The sequence below is a fragment of the Neophocaena asiaeorientalis genome, unplaced genomic scaffold (assembly GCF_003031525.2).
Source record: "Neophocaena asiaeorientalis asiaeorientalis breed wild unplaced genomic scaffold, Neophocaena_asiaeorientalis_V1.1 scaffold461, whole genome shotgun sequence".
NCBI lineage: Eukaryota > Metazoa > Chordata > Mammalia > Artiodactyla > Phocoenidae > Neophocaena > Neophocaena asiaeorientalis.
The window spans coordinates 1404858-1425996 of NW_020173230.1; the positions used below are offsets into that span (position 1 = coordinate 1404858).

Genomic DNA, 21139 nt, shown 5'->3' on the forward strand with positions numbered 1-21139 from the left:
GTGCCACCGCTGGCCTCTGGGTCCCCGGCCCTTCTCCTCCAGTCCCCTCCCCCGGGTGCTTCTCACCTTCCTGCTGCAGCCACCACGTCCCCACCCTGTGGACCCAGTTCCCACAGTTCCCTGACCCCAGGGGGAGCGGCAGCCGCTGGCCCCTCCCTCCCTCCCCCTCCCTCTTTCTTCAGCTTAGAATCCACGGGGTGTCATCACGCATGTCTGGCTGCAGTGGCCCCACCAGCGTGCCTGTGGCACCTGGCCCCGGGTGCTGAGGCTGATGGCCCGTCGGCCGCCATGGCTGAGCCCCTCACTTGGGGAGCCACCCTCGGGGCTGTTGTTGGTTAAGCATGGACCGTTCTGTTCTCTCCCCACCCAGGTGGACGGCATCCTGAAAACCGTGCTTCGGGACGAGATCATCGCTTGGCACAAAAAGACACAGGAGGACACGTCATCTCCTCTGTCAGCCGCCGGGCAGCCCGAGAACATGGACAGCCAGCAGCTGGTTTCCCTCGTCCAGAAGGCCGTCACGGCCATCATGACCCGCCTGCACAACCTTGCCCAGTTCGAGGGCGGGGAGAGCAAAGTGAACACCCTGGTGGCCGCCGCCAACAGCCTGGACAACCTGTGCCGCATGGACCCCGCCTGGCACCCCTGGCTGTGAGCGCGGCCGCAGCTGGCCGGGAGGGCGGTTGCTCGCCTGACAGTTGGAGGGGGACGAGCATCAGGAAGGTGAGGCCGTTCGAGGCGGGAGCTGAGACTTACCCCCAGCTTTTCAAGTAAAGACGCCAGGGTTCCCTCGTGCAGAATTTATGAATTCTTTTTTACTGAGTTCCTCCCTCCGTGTGAATGTACAGATTGAACTGTAGAAAACGCTTCTGTGTCGTCATTTTTAACTTTCAGAAGTTACACCTCCCAGGAGCTTCGTGCTTTTGTACAGAACTTCGTAACAAGTGTACAGAAAACCCACTTAGTTGGAGAACAGGAAATTACGAACGAACTGTGTTGGATTTTCTCTGAGCACAAACTTTTACGCTGTACGTACGTAACCAGCCTCGGGAGCCTCACTGAGCAGCCGACTGGATGGATGAGGCCCGGGGCCCCAAGGGCCGCCCACTTCCCCTGCGTTCGGAGTCGGATTCCTCTGGGGAAACAGAACTGGAGAGTGGCGGTGAACCTTACTTTGCAGGCTGGCTCTTTGGATGTCTTCTAGACATTTGCTGTCACTGTACTTGGAAAAAAGGAACACTTTTTCCTTCTTAACTTAGAAAGAAGCAACGAAGGTTTGTTCGTTAACTCCGGTCTGTTATGTTCACATTTTTATAAATATGAGCCTTGAGAATGTTCTATCTGAATTTGTACAGTGTGATTTTTTTAGAATAAATATTTTATAAAAGGATGAGTTGTTTCCGTGAGGTGTTCCCTCTGCCCCTCAGGGCCCCAGGCCAGCGCGGCCTGTGCCCCAGTGTGGCTCCACGGTGACGGTCACGTGCGTCCAGGCAGGGTCTTGGCTGGGACTTGGGTCTGAACCACTCGGCGTGTGCTGTGATGCTGACCAGAAGTGCTGGTCCCGACTGATGGCGTCAGAGATGCCCAGGGATCTGGTCCCTTCAGCTGTGTTCACGTGTTTCAGGGCTGCTGCTGTGTAACCTGTGTGCGAAGGGGAGACGCCCAGAGGCCTCATCCTGGACCTGCGTCCCTGGCGGGGCTGTTCCCGGTGCCTGGAGCCCCACCCCTCGCCTCAGCTCCACCAGCTCGTTGGCCTTCAGCCCCTCCCTCCATCGGCACCTCAGGTACGGAGTGAACCAAGCAGCAGAGCCCTGCCCTGGAAAACACTGGAGGGACGGTTCCCCAGCACAGGCCGTGCTGTCAGCAGGACGAGAAACTGAGGCAGGACGGAGGAAGGGGTTGTGACTTTAAAATTACGATTCTGAATTTAGAAGGACTCGCCCCTTTGGGAAGTGTACCACATGTGCAGTGAGGAGGACAGCCTCTGAACAGCTCAGGGCCCAGACAGCAAGGCCCCCTCGGGGTCGGGGCCCTCGACCCCAAGGCCTGCCCTGTACCCCAGTGTCCCAGGCTAGCACAGGGTGAAGCCTGCAGCTGAGTTCACCCAAACCTCACTACAAATCCAGTCCAGGGGGCGTAAACAAACGTGCTAGAAGCAGCGAAAGCTTGAGACTGTGGTGGCGCTGGGTTAGGGCTGGGGTGCCAGCGCATTTGGGGTGGGTGGGACCGACGGCTACAACTTGAGGTCACCGTGCTGGTCTCCAGTCCTGGGAAACAGGTGGGCCCACAGCCCCTCCACTGCACAGAGAGGTGCAGCTCAGGGTAAGCAGCTCCTCCATGGTCCAGAGTCCCAGAGCCAGTCGTGGAGGAACAGCCTAAACCTCATCCAGCTTGACTCTGGCCCCCGAGGCTACACCCTAGAGCACAGATGGAGGCTGAGGGGCCGGGTTTTGCCCAATTGACTGGACTCTCCCATTCTTTCCTTTTTTTTTTTTTTCATAAATTTATTTATTTTTTGTCTGTGTTGGGTCTTTGTTGCCGCGCGTGGGCTTTCTCTAGTTGCAGCAAGTGGGGGCTACTCTTTGTTGCGGTGCGCGGGCTTCTCACTGCAGTGGCTTCTCTTGTGGAGCACGGGCTCTAGGTGCACGGGCTTCAGTAGTTGCGGCACACAGGCTCAGTAGTTGTGGCTCGCGGGCTCTAGAGCGCAGGCTCAGTAGTTGTGGCATGTGGGCTCAGTAGTTGTGGCTCACAGGTTCTAGAGCGCAGGCTCAGTAGTTGTGGCGCACGGGCTTAGTTGCTCCGCGGCATGTGGGATGTTCCCAGACCAGGGCTCGAACCCGTGTCCCCTGCATTGGCAGGCGGATTCTTAAGCACTGCGCCACCAGGGAAGTCCCTCTCCCATTCTTTCTTTGGAGCTAATTATGAGTTATTTTACAAATACTTGGCTGTTTTTGTGAGAAAGCATCTTGGATTGCAGGATGACAGGAGCCTGTATCTAAAATGACAGGTGTCATCGTGCCGTCAGGCTGGACGGGGAAGACGCCCATCTGTCTGACAGTCCTCACTGTGTAACAGGGTCTCGCAAGCCGGGGTCAGGACTCATTTGAAACAAGCCACTGAGTTGCCCTTGTGCGCTTGGAGAGTTGGCGCGGAGCCTGGTGGTTGTGTAGATGTGTGGATGGCAGTTGGGTGAAGGGAACATTTATTTCTTAGCCTCGATAGTTGGGAGTCTGGAGTCGGTATCCTGGTGAGAAGGGCCTGGGTCCCATGCCAGGCTCGCCCACACTGTGTCCCAGGCACTGACCCTGGTTCCTAGGAAAACCAGCCTCTGAAGAGCCAGAGCAGGAGAGGGTTCCCCACTGGAGACCCAGCATCTCCTGAGTGCTGCCTGTAAGTCGGAGTTGGGAGTCCTGAGCCAGTGCTTCAGTGACCAGGAGCCTCTGCATTCTTCCCCAAATGTGGCACTGCTGGGGCCTGGGTCCTCAGGAACCAAGGAAGGTCAGAGAAAGAGGTGGTGTGGGGAACCACACACGGATGCCTCTGATTCTCCGATCACTGTTTCAAAGTTAGTACGATTATCAGACTTAAAATTTTTAACTGTAAAATATTACGTAACAGAATTTACCATTTTAACCATTTTTTATGTGTACGGTGCAGTGGCATTGAGCACATTCACATCATCGTGCAACCATCACCACCTTGCAGCTCTCTCCAGAACTTCTTTTTATCATCCCAAACAAAAACTCTGTTCCCACTAAACACTGTCTCCCCCTCCTCCCCGCAGCCACAGGCAAACACCCCTCTACTTTCTGTCTCTATGAATTTGACTACTCTGGTAATCTTACATAAGAATCACAGGATATTTGTTCTTTGGTGACAGGCTTATTTCACTTGGCATAATGTTGTAGCATGTGACAGAATTTCCTTCCTTTTTAAGGCTGAATAATGTTGCGTTGTGTATATATATCACATTTTCTTTACCCATTCATCCATCGATGGGCACTTGGATTGCTTCCATCGTTCGGCTATTGTGAATAATGCTGGAATGAACGTGGCTGTTTTGGGGGGAGTCGAAATACCTGTTCAGCTCCCAACTTTCAATTCTTTGGGGGATATATACAGAAGTGGAATTTCTGGATTACATAAGGTAGTTGTATTTTTAATTTTTTGAAGAACCTCCATGTAGATTTCCAGAGTGACTGCACCATTTTACATCCCCACCAGCAGTGCTCAAGCGTTCCGATTTCTCCACATCCTTGCCAACACTTGTTTTCTGATTTTAAAAAAAATAAACCCCCCCCCCTTTTTTTTTTTTATAAGAATCATTCTAATGGGTGTAAAGCAGTATCTGTCTCATTGTGGGCCTGGTTTGCATTTCCCTCATTTTTAGTGATGTTGAGCGTCTTTTCATGAGCTTGTTGACCATTTGTGTCTTATTTGGAGAAATTCAAATCCATTGTTCATTGTTTTTTTTAAGTTGTAGGAGTTCTTTATATATTCTGGATATTAAGCTCTTATCAGATACATGACTTAACAGATATTTTCTCCCACTCTTTGGGTTGCCCTTTCATTCTGTTGGTAGTGTCCTTTCTTGCCCAAGTTTTAAATGTTTCTTAAGTTCAATTTATCTAGTTTTTCTTTTGTTGCCTGTGCTTTTCTGTTTCACATCCAAGGAATCATTGCCAAATCCAATGTCATGAAGCTTTTCAAAGTGTTTCTGCTAAGAGTTTTATAGTTTTAGTTCTTACATTTATGTCTTTGATCCATTTTGAGTTAATTTTTATACATGGTGTGAGGTAAGCTTCATTCTTTCGCATGTGGATATCTGGTTTTCCAAGCAACATTTGTTGAAAGACTGTCCTTTCCCATTGAGTAATCTCGGCACCCTTGTCAAGTCATTTGGCCACGTACGAGGGTTTATTTCTGGGTTATCTATTCTATTCCATTGGTCTGTATGTCTGCCTTTTTGGCAGCATCCTACCATGTTTACTACTGTAGCTTTGCAGTAAATTTTGAAATCAGGAAGTGTGAGACCACCCACCAAATTGTTCTTTTTAAGATTGTCTTGGCCAGTTGGGGACCGCTGTCATTCCATGTGAGTTTTAGGGTGGATTTTTCTCTTTCTGCAAAAGCGTTGTTGGGATTTTTATATAGGTTTGTGTTTGAATCTGTAGAGCATTTTGGGTGGTAATGATGTCTTAACATTAGTAAGTCTTCTTACTCATGATCCCAGAGTGTCTTTCCACTTATTTGTGTCTCCTTTCTTTCGCTTTATAGGGTTTTTAAAAAATTTTTGTATTATTATTTATTTTATTTTTGCTGTGTTGGGTCTTCGTTTCTATGAGAGGGCTTTCTCCAGTTGTGGCAAGCGGGGTTCTCTTCATCATGGTGCACGGGCCTCTCACTATCACGGCCTCTCCTATTGCAGAGCACAGGCTGCAGACGCACAGGCTCGGTAGTTGTGGCTCACGGGCCTAGTTGCTTCGCAGCATGTGGGATTCTCCCACACCAGGGCTCGAACCCGTGTCCCCTGCATTAGCAGGCAGATTCTCAACCACTGCGCCACCACGGAAGCCCCTATAGTTTTATAGTTTCAGTGTACAAGTCTTTTATTTCCTTGGTTAAGTTTATTCCTATTTTATTTTATTTTTTTTTTTTTTTTTTTTTTTTTTGGGGACCCGGGGCCCCCCCCGAAAAAAAAGTGTCCCCTGCATCGGCAGGCGGACTCTCAACCACTGCGCCACCAGGGAAGCCCCTCCTATTTTATTTTTGATGCTACTATAAATGGAATTGTTTTCTTAATTTCTTTTTCAGATTGTTCATTGTTAGCATTATAGAAACACAGTTGGTTTTTGTTTGTTGATTTTCTATCTTGCAACTTTGCTAAATTCATTTTTTAGTGTTAGCAGTTTTTTGGTTTGTTTTTAGTCAGGAAGAAAACCATTTATTTTAAAATAGTGTTGGCAAAATTTTCCTTTGGAAAAAAACCATTTTAGTTGTTGGATGAACGTGGTAAAAAGTATGAAAAGAGAAGCTTCAGTCTAGTTTCTTTTTTTTTTTTTTTTTTTTTTTTTGGAACACGAGGCAGACTCTCAACCACTGCACCACCAGGGAAGCCCCGGTCTAGTTTCTTGAAGGAATGATAAGAACCAAGTAAGAGCTCTCTGAAATGCTTCACTTAAAAAGAGGATCATGGCGGGGCGGGGGGATAGAATAAAAGATGTAAGTTGGGTCTTGAAGAAAAGGTGGGACTTGAGAAACATGGAAAAAGACAGGAGCGAACCAGGAGACAGTCTGCACAGGTGGTAGATACTTCAGGAGGGACCAAGGAGTATTTCGATGGGCACCTGGGCCACCTCTGGCTAATGAACCAGCTAACTGGGATGGAGGGGAGAGGAGAAGGTCAGAACCACGGGTAACGAACACTGGATTATGAGCCACCGTGAGCTGGTGCTGAAGTTTTCACCCATCATTAGAAAAACCAGTGCACCAAAGTGAGGTCTTCATAAAAGACAACCAAAACAATAGTCTTTTATTGTGAAAAGTTTTGATGTTAAATGTCCTTTTTAAATGAAATGTTGGTGATACAGATGATTTTTATCTGGTAAGTATATTTTGCTGGTCTATAAAACAGAAAAGTTTGGGAAATACTAGTCTAAACATCTCATGGCTATATGAGAGTCCTTATCACTAAAATAGTGTAAGATATTTTTCACCTGTAGCTTATATTTAATTCCAAAATCTAATGAAGAGTCCCCCCAAAAAAGTGTGGGCCTATATCATGTATATGTATAGATAAAAAAGCTTAAATAAAACACCACCAAATAAAGTTCAGGACTATTTTTACCCCTACGCCTCGTAATTGTAATATGATAAAACAGTTGTGTGCAGCACAACCTAGTTGTTATTCTTTTTTACATTTTTGCATAACATGTATTCTTTTTAGTGAATTATCTAGTTACTATATTCATCTTGAACCTACCTGTCTACCTTCAAGCATTATACTTCACCTATAATGTAAGAATCTTGCAACTGTAGACTTCCATTTCTACCCCCCATCCTTGGTGCTATTGTTTACGTTTTGTTTCTATATATGATATTAACTCCACAATACATCATTATTACTTTTGCACTAGACTATGCATTCTTTTTTATTTTTTAATTTTAGTTTTGGCTGCATTGGGTCTTCGTTGCTGCATGCAGGCTTTCTCTAGTTGTGGCGAGTGGGGTCTCGTCTTCGTTGCAGTGCGCGGGCGTCTCATTGCGGTGGCTTCTCTTGTTGCGGAGCATGGGCTCTAGGCACGAGGGCTTCAGTAGTTGTGGCACGCGGGCTCAGTAGTTGTGGCACAAAAGTTTGGTTTCTCATGGCTGAGCAGTATTCCATTATATTATGTATATTTTATATATATATATGTACCACGTCTTCTTTATCCATTCGTCTGTTGGTGGACACTTAGGTTGCTTCCATATCTTGGCTATTGTAAATAATGCTGCTATGAACATGGGGGTGCATGTATCTTTTCAAATTGGTATTTTTGCTTTTCTGCAGGTATATGCCCAGGAGTGGGATTGCTCTATTTTTAGTTTTTTGAGGACCCTCCACTGTTTTCCAAAGTGTTATCAATCTCTCCTACAATTCTGACTGTAAGTTTGCCCCTTTTCTTTAGAAGACCCTTGCCAGACCACTGACTTCCTGTCTTATGGGATGTAAAAAAAAAAAAAAAAAAAGCTGTTCCACACTGAATATCAGACGCCAAAAATGTAAAGTTGTGAGTTTATTGCATGTGTAACAAAATGAACCTGACCGCCGGGGCCCAGCCTGCTGTACAATCACTGTTTGTTTTGTGTTTCCAGCTGGTTCTATAACCACATTAAATAGAACTAGTATTTCTTTAAATACTTTTGATTTTGACATAAAACAGAACATTTAGTGTACAACTTTCACAAAATAAATCAATCAGCAATAAAAACAGTGGGAAGGATAACAAGGATAGCAGCAATACTTAAAAACAAGACATTACAAAATAAATTAAAAAATACATTATAAAGTGGTTGAGAAACAAAAATAAACAAATTTTTAAAATTCATACTGTGTTTTGGGAAGGCTGCCGTGCGGCACACACCTGGCTGCGGACGGGGGCGGAGGGGTGTTTTCTCGGACAGCTCCGATCGGAGGACCACCTGACCTGCATTTGGACCATGCGGCCCGGCAAGCTCTGGGGCCGCAGTTCCAGGCGCTTCTCCCTGCGGGAGTCAGGAGAGCTCCGCCCACTGTCACCCCGGGGCCGCTCCATTCTCCCCACAGCACTGGCAGAGCGGTGGTTTGCTACATCCCTGAGGGTCAGCTGATGACCGCTGGTGAGGCAAGCCTGGAAGTCGGGCCCTGAAGCATCTGGGCAGAGAGCTGAGGGGACCAGGTGGGTCGCTGGGGTTCCCAAGAAGGGCGACAGATGGCGAGGCTCCCGCAGACCCCAAAACCCACGGCTTGCCACACTATTCTTTGGTGGGGGGTGGTCGGGGAGTGTTCCAAAGGCCCAACCCACTGTGGACAGTTACGGTTCTAGGAGCAGTGCCACCGACAGCCCTGTTTGGCAGGAGTGACCTGGAGCTCCGGAAGGTTCTGCTGTGCCAGGCTCCACAACAACCCACGCAGCTGGTGAGGTACCCGCGTCCCAGTACGAAAGCGGAGACCCAGGCCTTGCGGGCAGGTAAGTCGACTTTCCCCAGCAGCCCGTGGAGGAGCCAGGACGTGAGCCTCTGGAGCTTGCCGAGGTGACACCTGACACGTGAGGGTGGCCTGGGGCCGGCAGGGGCACTACCCACCCCACCCCCCAGCCTCCGCCATCAGCAGGAAGGCAGCTTTAAAGGAGGCAAATGGCACATTCCTGCTTCCAAGTCTTTCCAACCACTAGACCCTTGTTTCCTTCCTAACTTACTGCGGATTTTGGCCGACACCACAGGATAACTGGGTGGGCCTTCCCCCCTCAGTCTTGAGGGCCTCAGTTCCCGGATGGCAGTCTCCTCCTTGCGGTTTAGGTCAATGTTACAGAGGAGACCTGTCTGGCGGGTGAGAGTCGTGGGGGTCTGTCTGTATCATTCATTTCCTCATTCCTCCAGAGGAGGACCCACGGTAGCCAGCTTCCAGGACGCCAGAAGGTATCATGGTAAACGAGACACAGGAGAAGCCCAACGGGCAAGGCGGGACTTCGGAAAGACTCAGCCCGCAGTCCATCCTGGATGTTCTGAACGGATTACATTCTCCTTCTGCAGCCAAGGCATCCTTCCTATTCTAGAACCTCAGCAAGTCACCCAGAAGCACGGCTTTCTCTCGCTCCTGGAACCTCCAGCCAGCGAACTCCGGCCCGCCAAACGTCAGACCACTGGCTGCTTCCCAGTCAAGCCGAAGAACCACAGCAAGGTGCAGAGGGTAAGTAAGTGCGCCTCCAAACCTAGCACCGTCCACAGGCGTTAGTAACAAAAAGAACAGACGGGACAGTCGGCCAGAAAGCTCCTTCCAAACCCACCTCAGACCCACAGCTGGATCCCAGCACTGAACTCGGAACCTTACAACAAAACTTCAACAGTGAAAGGTCTTGCTGATGAATTACCCTGCACTCGCCCCCCCAAACAAAAACCACCACCATACGGGAGAACTTGCTGCCACTGCTGTTTTTCTGCTGAACTTTATCTGAAATCAAACCACTTTGTTAAAATACTTTTTGATCTTCTGTGCAAATTGGGAAATGGTGGTAGAAACCCAGGGTCAAGGCTTGCTTTGGCCTTGCTCATGTCTGGACAAGTGAATGGGGCAGCAGTTGTTAGTGTCACCATCTCACGTGGGGGAAGTGGGCTGAACGTGTCACGGTGGATGGCCCCTCTCTGCCTTCGGGTTTCCATCCACGACCTACTTCTTGTAAACGAGTAACCTGGGGTGGATTTAGGTCATGGAGGTTATCCGTCTCTCTCTCCCTTTCAAGCTAGTTTGCACCAAGCCAGCAGCTACAATGATGGAATTTTGTTCTATTAGTTTAGTGCTTTCCACAGAATGGTTTGTTAGCATCTACGTGGCCCAGTCGACGCCCTTCCAAGTACAGGTGGGGGCAGTAGCCACAGCCTGCGCCTGGCTGCGAGCATCTGAAGCTGGGTTTGGGCTGCTTGTTTATAAGCTCTGTTATGTGGTGTTTTCGCTGGGAAAATATTTCAAACTGGATAGATAACGTGGTTAAAGGGACTCTTAAAAGGAAAGATCATTTTTCTTTATGCAAAACAGATTTTTCAGCCAGGAAACCCTGAAAAGAAATAAATACCCAGGCCTCCAGCACAAGCTGCCCCGATTCCCTTACCTTTCCAAAAGGGAAGCACAGTTTTGATGCCAGCTTCCTGCAGTGGCAGAATTCCAATAAGCATATATTATACGGTTATTGTTCAGGTAGAAATTAATCTGCTACCCAGAGCAGGCTGCTAGGATGTGAAATTTGGAATTTGAGCTGCTGAACTTGAAAACCTCAGGTCTGCTTGGAGACAGAAGAGCTAGTCCAGCTACCAGGGCTGAACCCTCAGGCAGCCCCGCTCAGCTCCCTAACTGTGGGTCAAGACTCCTCTAAAGCCCACAGGGCAGTGAGCCTGTCCCCAGCAGCGTTACAGCCTCAGCAGAATATCCTGTGTGGCCGAAGCAGTGCTAAACCTGGCTGCGTTTATTGGATGGGTGATGGAAGGGGTGGGGGGGGTTCTGTCAGGAGGAAAATATGGGTGAGAGCCACCAACTGAAGTCCCCCCGCCCCCTTTGCTCCCCCAACGAGAAGCAGGGGAGACAAGCCTTTCCCTCGGGTGTTCTAGGATTCCAGGGCCTCAGCCGGCTTCGCGGAGGCGCACAGAGAGCGTCGATTGGGGTCTGGTGGCCGTGAGCTAGCATCTGCCGCCTTGGGCTGCACTTCACTCCACAGCAAACCCACAGGTCTCCTCCACTGCTGTCAGCAGCTTCTCATAGAGCTTCTCATATGACTCGTAGGGTGGAATGTCGATCCGGTTAAAGCTGGAACGGGACAGAAAGGTGAGAGACTCACTGCTGGTGCCGCCTGGCCTGAGGACCTGCTCCCAGGACAGGGTCAGGGCCAGGCCACAGCAGAGCCTTTGCGGCCACAAGCACACACATGGCGGGGACAGGGCAGAGAGGACGGGAAAGCATCTCATCCACCTAGTTCTGGGAGATGGATGAGAGTTTTCCCCTCTCCTCTGGTGCTTTCCTGCTTCTTAGGCAAAGATTTTCAGTCAGTCAACACACAGCAAAACAAATCTTATAAGATCTTCCAAGTGAGTATGTACTGGTTAGATTAGGACAAAGCTCTCAACTTGTTTTCACTGTTGTTTTGGGGAGAAGTTATTTCTCAGACCAGGAACACCACGTTTGCAGAGCACTGCAGTCCAGGCTGTCTGCAGTCAAATCACCACTAACAATTCACTGCCTGTGTATCTAATCCCGTGACTTAGATCTGAGCGCAAAATGGGGCAGTCTGGAGTATTTCCTGCAAAAACAGAAACTGTATCTCAAAAATAATAAAACGTCAGATCCCTGAGAGAGGATTAAACGACCGGGTTAGCATTTCCTCAGGGAAGTTCATTCCCAAAGCTATGCCCAGAAGACACCTTTGTAGACGATATTACCTCATAACAAATCAAACAATGCGAGATTCTGACTGAGAGGACATAGAGTGCCTCTTGAATTACCAGAGGTTAAGTGATTGAGGATGGCTTTTGTCAAGAAGGAATCGGGCTAAAGTGTGTGGGGGCTTTTCAGGGGGCTTAGCACTGGACGTTCTTCACGTCCATTTTACTCAAAGCACTAAACCATTAGAGGACACAGCCTGCTGGGGCGGGAGCAGCCCTGTGCGTTAGCATGTGCCACCCCGGGATGGCCATGCTGGGCGCAGACCCTGGGCCCGGGGAGGGTGCGTCCTCTATCTCAAGGACATGGAAATCCAGTTTGATGTCATGGACGGCGTGGGAACCCACAGCCTTGGTTCCCAACCAAGAACCTCCCATCACATCACCATGCACCCCGGCAACATTTGGAACTGACTCTCGTGGACCAGAGGTGGCTCTCGTCTCCAGAAATGGCTCCCAAAGTGCATGTAAGTGATTTGATTTTAAACCACAAAGGAAATAACCCACTACGGATACTGTTTAAGTGAAAATCAAGGGAGGAAACATTTTTCAATACACAAGGTGCATCTGTCATACGCAGAGTTCTGAGAGGAGACCAATAACTCCAAACTTAAAACTGCAGTGTTCCCTCCTGACACTGGACACGTGCGTGCGCGCACACACACACACACACACGCACACGCACATGTGCGGCAGGACCCAGCGAGGTGACGACTGGGGCCGGGGAGCGGCTCCAACGTCAGTCACGTCTCCAGACAAAACTGGGTTCACGAAAGAGCCTTGTGCTGACCCTCACGTGCGTGCTGTCCACTGCAGAGTCCAAGTAAGAAAACAGCTCAGAAAAGTCACGCACGGAGACAGGCTCCCAGGGCGCTGGTCCTTACCAGGTGTGGGCCTTGGGCAGGTTGTCTGTGTTCGCGTCGATCAGGTGGATGGTGAACAGCCGCGGCCCTGCGGCGCCTGTAGAGCCTTACAAGACAGCATTCTAGTTAACACGCTTCAGAGGCCGAGGCTGGGCCCTTGTCGCCACCCCGAGGCCCTGGTGCTAGGCGGCCGTCCTGCCAGAAGGTCATGGGGCTCACACGGCCACACGAGCCTCTGCCCGCTTTCAGGATGCACCTACCATGACCATTAAGTGACTAACACCAGACATTTTAGAAAATCACAGGAGCAAGGCAGAGCAAAGGCGGGGACCGCTCTCCTCTCACCCGACCACGAGCCTGCTCCAGGGCGCTTATCTGAAAGCAAAATCTTTCAATCGCCAGTGATTTTTTTTTTTTTTTTAACAGAAATGTCTAGCAAGCAGGATATGGAGTCAGGAAACCTCCCCAGGCAGAGGCCCAGTGGCAAAAGGAAGACACAAAGGCTGGGACCAAAGCCCTAGGACGAAAAGTAACTTCTCTCACTCCAAGAGGGAGGAGTCGGCCACAGGGAACGTACACGTGAAATCTATCTGCTCCCACTAAGTTTTAATATATTAAGGTTCTTCACCTTCTGCCGGTTGTCAGGGTTATCAGGTGACAAAACCCCCAAATTTTACAAATCACAGAGCCCTAAAGAGGCCTTCAAGGACTTTCCCAGTTGGCTGTGCTGACCACGAGCCCCTCCAGAGGCTCAGAAGCCTTGTTGTGGACAGCCTCCCACCCCCTCCTCCTCCAGCCCCCAGCTCCAGACCCAGGTGAGCCAGAGACCCAGCCAGAGCCGAAAGGGATGCATGAGAGGACGGGGACCTAACTGGACAGGGGAGCCTCTCAGGCAGGCCCCTTGTACAGATGAGGAAACCAAGGGCCCGGGAGGACCTCTGGAGCTGTGACCCACACGGCAGCGGTGTGCTCTCAGAGACTCAGGACTGCAGTTAGAGAGCTGCTGTCAGAAGGTTCAAAAATTAACCCGTGGTGCATTTTTAAATGGCTTTCTTTCCCCAAAGCCTTGCTCTTTGTACCCCCTCTCTGTCACCAATTCTGTTGAGGGAGGGAAGCGGACGCCCCGGCTCCCCTGGGCCTTCCTGGCTCAGGTCTTTCCAGACCCAGCCCTGTGTGGGCACCAGCCGGCCGGCACCCACCACTGCTGTGTCATGTGGCTCAGAGGCCCTGGGAAAGGTGGTCTGAGGTGGGCGGGGCTCTGTGTGATGGACATGCCCTCCTACATCTTTCCAGATGTTTTCTTTCACCTTGGGCAAAGGATAGTAGAGCCTCGAGCCCTGGGGGCAGCAGAGAGAAGGGCAACCAGAAGGCCATGGCTCATGTGGAAGGAAGAGGGTCTCTCCAGCCCCTTGGCCAGGCAGCACCCCTGCAGCGCCGAGTGTCTGTCATGAAGGACCCGAGGCCATGCCGTCTCCTGGCGACGCCCCGGGACGACCGCCCGCCGCAGCCCGCGCCCCGGCCCAGCGCCAGCCCCACCACCACGTCAGTCACCTTGCAGCGCCTTGAAGCCCTGGAGGGGGACCCGCGTGGAGCCCGTCACGAACTGCAGCAGCCGGGCCCTCCTCTCCTCGTCGAAGGTCTCCACCGCCTGCCAAAACCACCGGACCACGTTGCTGTCAGCCCCGCAGTGCTTCAGCCGCGTGTTGGACTTCCAGTCGTCCAGGTCGATCTTGTCCAGGCCGCCGATGATCAGCTATGAGGGCGTGAAGGCAGGTCACCTCCCCGACGTACAAACCGACGGGTGCCCAGCTCCCAGGACACGGAGAGCGTTACAAACCACGTCCCGACAAACCGGACACGCGTTCAGACAAGTCGACAGACAGGTACACAGCGGGCCTGAGGCCCACACTCTGTGTCTGCACCTCCGGGCCGGCTGCCACCCCGAGGACACTGGTGTGGCTACTCATGTGACGTTTCCTTAGCAGCGTGTGCGTGTGCATGTGTGTGCACTGCACTGGGGAGGACGGAGGACCGAAGGACCAGCCACAACGGCTGCACGGGGCCACATGTAAAGTGGGGCCACCTCCCAGGGATGCGTGGGGCTTGAAGTCTGAGGAGGAGGGAACAGGTCAGGGACGTGCTTGTTGCTGCGACCCGCTCCGGAGCCATCGCTCCCCCCGGGGAGGCACCTCGGGGCCCAGAGCTCTGGCACCGCCCTGGGGCCAGAAAGGCCGGGAACAGCCTGAAAGGCAAGGGCTACTTGGCACCAGAAGCGGATGGGGTGCGCGGGAATTCGGCTTTGTTCACACCCATGAAGAGGGACCAGAAACGACAGTAATACTTGGTTCTGGGCCTAATAACAGCCAGAATCAGCTGGTCATGATAACTTCCTCCATCTGAGGTGACCCCACAGGAGGGGCTTAGGAAGCTGTGCTGCTGGGGAGCTTGGGAACACCGGCAGGATGTCGCAAGAGTTATCCGGATTCCCTGCCGCCAGGCGGGCACCAGGCCTTGGCATCAACTGCTCAGGCCTCCCCGACCCCCCACTCCGCCCCCAGCCCTGCCTCTGCTCTCCTGCAGCCCCAGTGGCCCCTGGGCCTGCGGGGATCGAGCAGCCGAGGAGCGCCCGTCACGCGCCCCGGCTCCGCAGGCGCTCACGCACCTCCAGCTCCTTCTGGTCAAAAGGCTTCAGTAAGTGTTGAGGGATGAGTTCATTAAACCCCTTCTGAAGAGCCAGGAACTGGGCCTCGATCCCCCTCATAAACCTCCAATTTACATATAACCTGAAAGAAAAATTCACACGTCAGAAGCAGTATCAAATGGTTTGTGAACGTTGTTTTTTTCTCCATTAGTTGGTTCTGATATCCGCTGAACCCTGCCCACCATCCTCCCCTAATGGGGAGGAAAACCCCACTGGCGGGCAGTACCCAGCCTAAGAGTCAGGTTAAAACTAAATCAGATGTTCTGATTCTTTGCTTGAAATAGCAGTAGGATGTAACCTGACCTGTTACAGGTGCCGTAATTTAAAAATATGTTTGAAAAGAAAATACAGGGCACAGTGAGAACTACACACCAGTCTGACAGCCTGAGCACAGACATGCCCATGTGTCTAAATTTCCCATGGAAGTCACTAGTCATTTATTTGCCTCAAGAGGTGGGAAAACAGACTATAAAGAGGTGGACTTCCATCACACCAAGCTCAAGGAAGCTTGCCCCAAACTTGAGGGAGGCCTACTCCTCCCTCCTGTGGCTATACCACCTTCACACCCACAATCAGGCGGTCACTGGAAAGCTACCCCTTGGGCTCTGGGGTCATGAATCCCCCTTTAACGGGTCAACCCTGGAGCCCACCGCTGACCCCGCCGGTTTCTGGAAGTCTCTGCCGCTACCATGACTCTGGTCCAAGCGTTCCAACGACCTAAACATGCCCCGCCCCCCCGTGCCCAGGACAGTCGCAGGCCCCGCCAGTCCCAGCGGCAACCCCCCAGGTGCCCCAGAGCATTACCTACCGGACGTATTCTTTCTTGTTCTCCTCTGTGACAGGGACATTCCTGCCGTTGGGTTTCAGTTCATGCTGAAGAATCCTCCCGAAAGCGTTGTGCTCCACACAGAACGTGTGGTCCAGCACGGGGGTGATGTCGTTCTCTCTGGGAAGTTAGGACAGAAGATGAATGTCACTTAGGCCTCGGCCACCGCGCGGGAGCACATGGAACATTGAATCAACAATCGGTAGGAAGAGGGACCGGCTCCTCCTTTGCAGAAGAGGGGTGACAGTAGTGACACCACCCTGTGACTTCCCGGGACAGAGCCAGCCGACTGCTTTGTACCCTGAGTGGACAGGAGGGAAGCCTCGCCAAGAAAATACGGCGCCCCCTTCTCCAGGCAGCCTTTCCAAGGGCATCAGTCCAAGGAAGCACTTGAAAGTCAGAACTGGCTCCTTCATCTGCCATGTTTCTGGAAACACAGACTGGGAGGTTCTCTATAGCATGAAGGCCCTGCCCCCCGCCCCCCCCGCAGACCTGCCTTTCAAGCTGGGACACGTGGAAGGAGGTGGACAGAACACAGGACACGATCGAGGCCTCGGCTTGTCCCCCGGTCCCAGAGCCTGGACCTCTCATTCCCGTGAAATCAGTCCTCACGAGGACCCCCAACACCTACGGTGACCATGTAACTGTGCCTGTTGCTTTTAAGAGAGTTTTAGGGTAATCCTAAAACAAAGGCACCTAAATATTCGGGTGATTTTGGATACCTCCTTGGCTGGAGACACCCCAGAGTGTCACAAACCAACCAACCACCAGGCCTGGGGATTAACATTCACAATCATAACTTAAGTCAAGGAAACAGCAAAAGAAACGAGTCCATATGATGAGAAACTGGGCAGACGTTACGCGGAAAATGTCAGCTAAGTAGTGTTGTTGAATCTACTTTTATGTTTCTGATAGTTTTTCTATTCTCTGATTTCACACCCACCCCCCAAATACACACCCACATGCACGCTACACAACACAGATGGACTTGGGGCACGCTAAGACGGGTGGCGATGGCTGCATTTTCAGTTAACTGAGCCAGTACTTACAGAATCCACACTAGGCTCTTATGAAGTTCCGGGTCCACCGACTCCAAGTCAGAAAGCTGGATGGGTTTCCCCAGCAGCTGCTTGTAGAAGGGAACTGTGAAACCCCCGTTTATGTAGTGTCCGTGGAACACAGCCAGACCCATGATCCGACCCACAAAATGGAAATAAGACAAGTGGTCCTGTAGGGGGCACCATAGAACATGAATTCGTGAGAAAAATGACCGGCCAAGGCAGATGGGTATCTTGTACTTTCTCCAGGTTTCTTGAATCAGTCACTCACAGGCTGCACTCATGACCCGATGAAAGACGGCTACATAGGAGGTCAAATTTAGCGCATGACTTTTGGAGAGGTCATCCGAAGGATACCTTCTATTATGCCCTTGATTCAAACACCTTCTCAGAATTGCTACCTAATTTGTGGGACCCAGTGTGAACTGAAAATGCAGAACCCCTTATTCAAAAGTTGAGAATATCAACATGGTGATGGCAGAGAATCAACCAACCCTGGTCCCTTCTCAACACAGGGCCCGGTGCTAGCACAGGTTGCCGCCGGCCCCTCCCTCCCACTGCACCGAGAGGAAATAAAGGGCAAAAGGTAATCCCCCTTCTTCCTCTGCCATCCCTCCCCCATCCCACAAAAAAGGAGAAGAGAAAAAATCCCAAGGGAGTTGAGGCAGGGACACAGGAAAATAACTGTGAACAACCCCAGTAAGAGAACCACTTTAAAACCAGCGCTGTTCTGGTTTGTAACCAGGGAACCTCCTGTTTCTACTTTTAGGTTGGAATTATACTCAGAGTTAGCTCCCATGTTGGTAAAAGGTCCTGTCACATCGACTGCTCGTCAGGGGCCACGTGCAGGATGCGGCCCCACGTCAGAGCCCTCCTCTTACCCGCTGGCCACCCTCGGACCAGTTACACATACACACCGCCTATTTCCTCATCTCTCTGACAAGCAGCTAAGAGCATCAGCACCGGTGGCCAAAAAGGCCAATTATGGGAATATTCCCATTTCGACTGGGAGGAGGATGTACCTCGTAACCCACTTCTCAGAATGACACCATCAACAAATACAGCCGTCAAGCCAGAGTTCCCCTGAAACGACGTACTCACTGACTCACTGATAACCAGTCACTGAAGATACGGGATTGAAACCATCCATCTTAATCCAGTTCTCACTCTACCTTGCAATGTTTTATTTACCATAGACTTTGAGTAAGTCTACAATGAATCAACCAAGAATTGAGATTGAAACTGGAAATCCATTTAAGAAATTCTCCAACTAAGTCTCCGACCTCTTTATTCATTAATACTTACAGGGTTGATGGAAGAATCGGGATTGATTTGCAACATGTAAATGTTGTCCGTGGAATACTGGAAGAGTCCATAATACGGATTCAACATCTCATGGCACAATAAGTAAAGCCACTCCCTAGAAACAACAACAACAAGACATTTTAAGACTTCCTAGTTTCAGATCTTAACAAAAGGACTGATTCACCATGTCCTAGAAAGCCAAACTGGTAAGGCTGCCTGGCTCTGAGAGGATGTGATTTGTGCCGATTGGGCAAATAAGCTTAATGAAGTAAAAAAAATTGCTTCTGGTGGTGTCAGAAATGGATTTTCTGGCCAAAAGTCCGGTAACTCTGAAGCTGAGAAAGAACTGTGGTTGCCTGGAATCAGTACCAGCTCGGAGGCACCGTGTGCTCCGCAGTCTGTCAGCTTTCCTGCACCCCAGCTAAGGTTTTCTCTGCTACTTTGCAGAGATCAAGATCTCAGGTGACGATGTTAACAATGTGGTAAAAACCAGCAAAAGTGCAACAGAAAGCTGTCAAAAATGCGTGTGCACATACACGAAACAGAAAAAATATATATGCAGAGCATAAAGAAAGACGGGAAGGATTTATACTAACATGTTGACAGTAGGTAACTGGAGAATTTGCATTCTGGGCGTCTAATTTTTTTTCACTTCTTTCTAGTTTTTAGATTTCTGATGGTATCATGTTATTAATGTTTCAATAAGGAGAAAACATTTCCCAGTCTAGGGAGACAGGGATTATTTAAGAACGACTTTTGTCCTCATAATTTTCTGTCCTGTTGAATTCTTATTTTTTGCCATAAGCATTATCACTTTTACAATTTAAAGGACTAGTTTAAAATCTTAAAATGTTAATTCTAAGAGTTTAAAAATCTGGATAGGGTACATAAAATGGATTGTTTTCTGAATTCCTTTGTGTTTGAATTATTTCATTATAAAAAAGCCCCAAATCAAAACCAATCAAACAAAAAAAAAAGCACTCTAAACAGAACCCGTATGACTCAGCTGCTGTGGCCAGATTGTGATAAGCCCGGGTATGGGGGTCTATACAACACTGTGTAGCCTTTTATTCTTTCTACTCAAAACTCCTTTAAATGGACGAATCTTATTAAGATAGCTGCCCCAAGTTTTACTCTGGAATTTCTTACTCCTTCAAACAGAAAAGACAGAATTGAGAAAATACGAAAAGGATAATAAGCACAAGTGCAAATCATCTGTCTGAGAAAATTGTGAAAATACACACAAAATGATTACACCAACACAAAGCTGTGTATCCAACTCAAAAGAACAGGAAGGAACTACCAGAAGAGATGAGACAGACACCAAATCTTATGAAGCCTCTTTACTAGGAAGGCAGAATTTCCCAGCTCTCGTGCTTTGATTTATCCCCAAGTTTTGGAGTTTGGATTTACGAAGAATTGTTTTCATAAATGCCAAGGACCTGCCACTGTCTAGACAGGAAGTGATTAAAATACAAGCAAACATCCTGACCGAGCTGTGGACAAGGTACAGAGCACGAGGTATGTTCTGGAAGTGGTCAGGGAAGAGCTAACTACACAGGCAGAAGAGGGAGAGAAAGGAAAAGGTTCAGAGCCAAACACTGAGGAGATAAGCATAGACTGATTCCCATCGACCAACATAAGGGACACAGACACACACGTATGTGTAACATACATGTAACTGACATCTCTCCTCAGCCCTACACGACAGGTGTGAGCCACTCAGCCACGAGGAAGACTCAGCTGAAACAACGTGAGATCAGACTGGAGGCAGAAAAGAAAAGCAGGGCTTCTCAGCTCTTCCCTCCGTAGCATCATGTTAATCACAGGAGCTTCACAAAGACTTGATAACCACGGAAAATGCAGAGGACAGCGACCTCCTAACCAGACCAAACCTAACCCAGCTATTCACGTGCGCGCCTAGGAACCTATAACCCCAGCTGTACCTGGGAGCAACCGTAAAGTAAAACAGTTCAGGATACTGACTCTTGAGATATCTCGAGACTACAAAGGAAAAGGTAGAGAAGAGAAAATGGAAGTAGTTTGATTTGAATTTAGGACAAATATGAATGAGGAAGTAGGAAGAGTCTCCCTGAAAAGGGGGACGGAAAACCTAAACCCCTAGTCAGGAAACGGAATTCGTGTTTTCAAGGGCAAACAGAAGTTACATTCGCCAGAAGAAAGATGGTTCCTAGAATCAATATTGAGAAGATCAAGGAAGAAACTTGGAACAACCTGGAAAGGAAAAGCATTTCCCATGGAGAGGCAGTACCAGTGCAAGCGCGCTATCAGGAAGGCCGGGATTTTCTGCATCCCTCATCCCAGACGGAGTCAAGATCACCTGAGAGCACAGCGATGGGAAGAGGCTGGAGGACTGATTCTGTTCTGGGGCCCAAGGGCGCATCGTGGCTTTTGTAATTATTTACTTTTGGCTGCTGAAAAAAATCCCAATTCCACCCAGAAACCTGGTGAGACCCCCTATAATGCTTCTCAGAACCTAATTTTGCTGGTGCTGACTGCTGCAGTGCTGAGAATCCACTTGTGTTTTCTAAATTGTGAGGGTACGAGGCTCTCCTGTCCCCTGGCCCCCAAGGCCGGGCCACTGTCACACGTCCGCTCGGGAACGAGGCCCCTTGGCAGCATCTGCCAGGGGTGTGGTCACTTGTGCAATGTTACGATTCATGTCTGGACCTCGTCAGGTTGAGGACTCCTTTGCACGGGGGGA

General features: G+C 50.0%; 2 protein-coding genes across 12 annotated transcripts in view; one reads left to right on the top strand and one right to left on the bottom strand.

Annotated features, from left to right (window-relative positions):
• The window catches only part of TRRAP (transformation/transcription domain associated protein), a 107666-nt gene extending 105884 nt beyond the window's left edge, over positions 1-1782 (top strand). For 7 of the 11 annotated variants that reach the window (XM_024745405.1, XM_024745412.1, XM_024745411.1 and 4 more), the window contains exons 71-72: positions 371-1274; positions 1625-1781. In XM_024745405.1, coding sequence (XP_024601173.1) covers positions 371-655 — 285 coding nt within the window. In that variant the 3' untranslated portion in view covers positions 656-1274; positions 1625-1781. Of the gene's footprint in view, positions 1-370; positions 1391-1624 lie in introns of those variants that run through there. The other 4 variants (XM_024745414.1, XM_024745415.1, XM_024745410.1 and 1 more) reach the window with 3 other exon arrangements.
• Positions 1783-7746: 5964 nt separating this feature from the next.
• Positions 7747-21139, bottom strand: part of SMURF1 (SMAD specific E3 ubiquitin protein ligase 1) — a 35271-nt gene continuing 21878 nt past the window's right edge. Inside the window, exons 12-18 of the mRNA XM_024745271.1 lie at positions 18415-18529; positions 17101-17279; positions 16034-16171; positions 15187-15307; positions 14076-14277; positions 12546-12630; positions 7747-11032 (exon numbers count right to left, since the gene is read on the bottom strand). Coding sequence (XP_024601039.1) covers positions 10933-11032; positions 12546-12630; positions 14076-14277; positions 15187-15307; positions 16034-16171; positions 17101-17279; positions 18415-18529 — 940 coding nt within the window. The 3' untranslated portion in view covers positions 7747-10932. The remainder of the gene's footprint in view (positions 11033-12545; positions 12631-14075; positions 14278-15186; positions 15308-16033; positions 16172-17100; positions 17280-18414; positions 18530-21139) is intronic.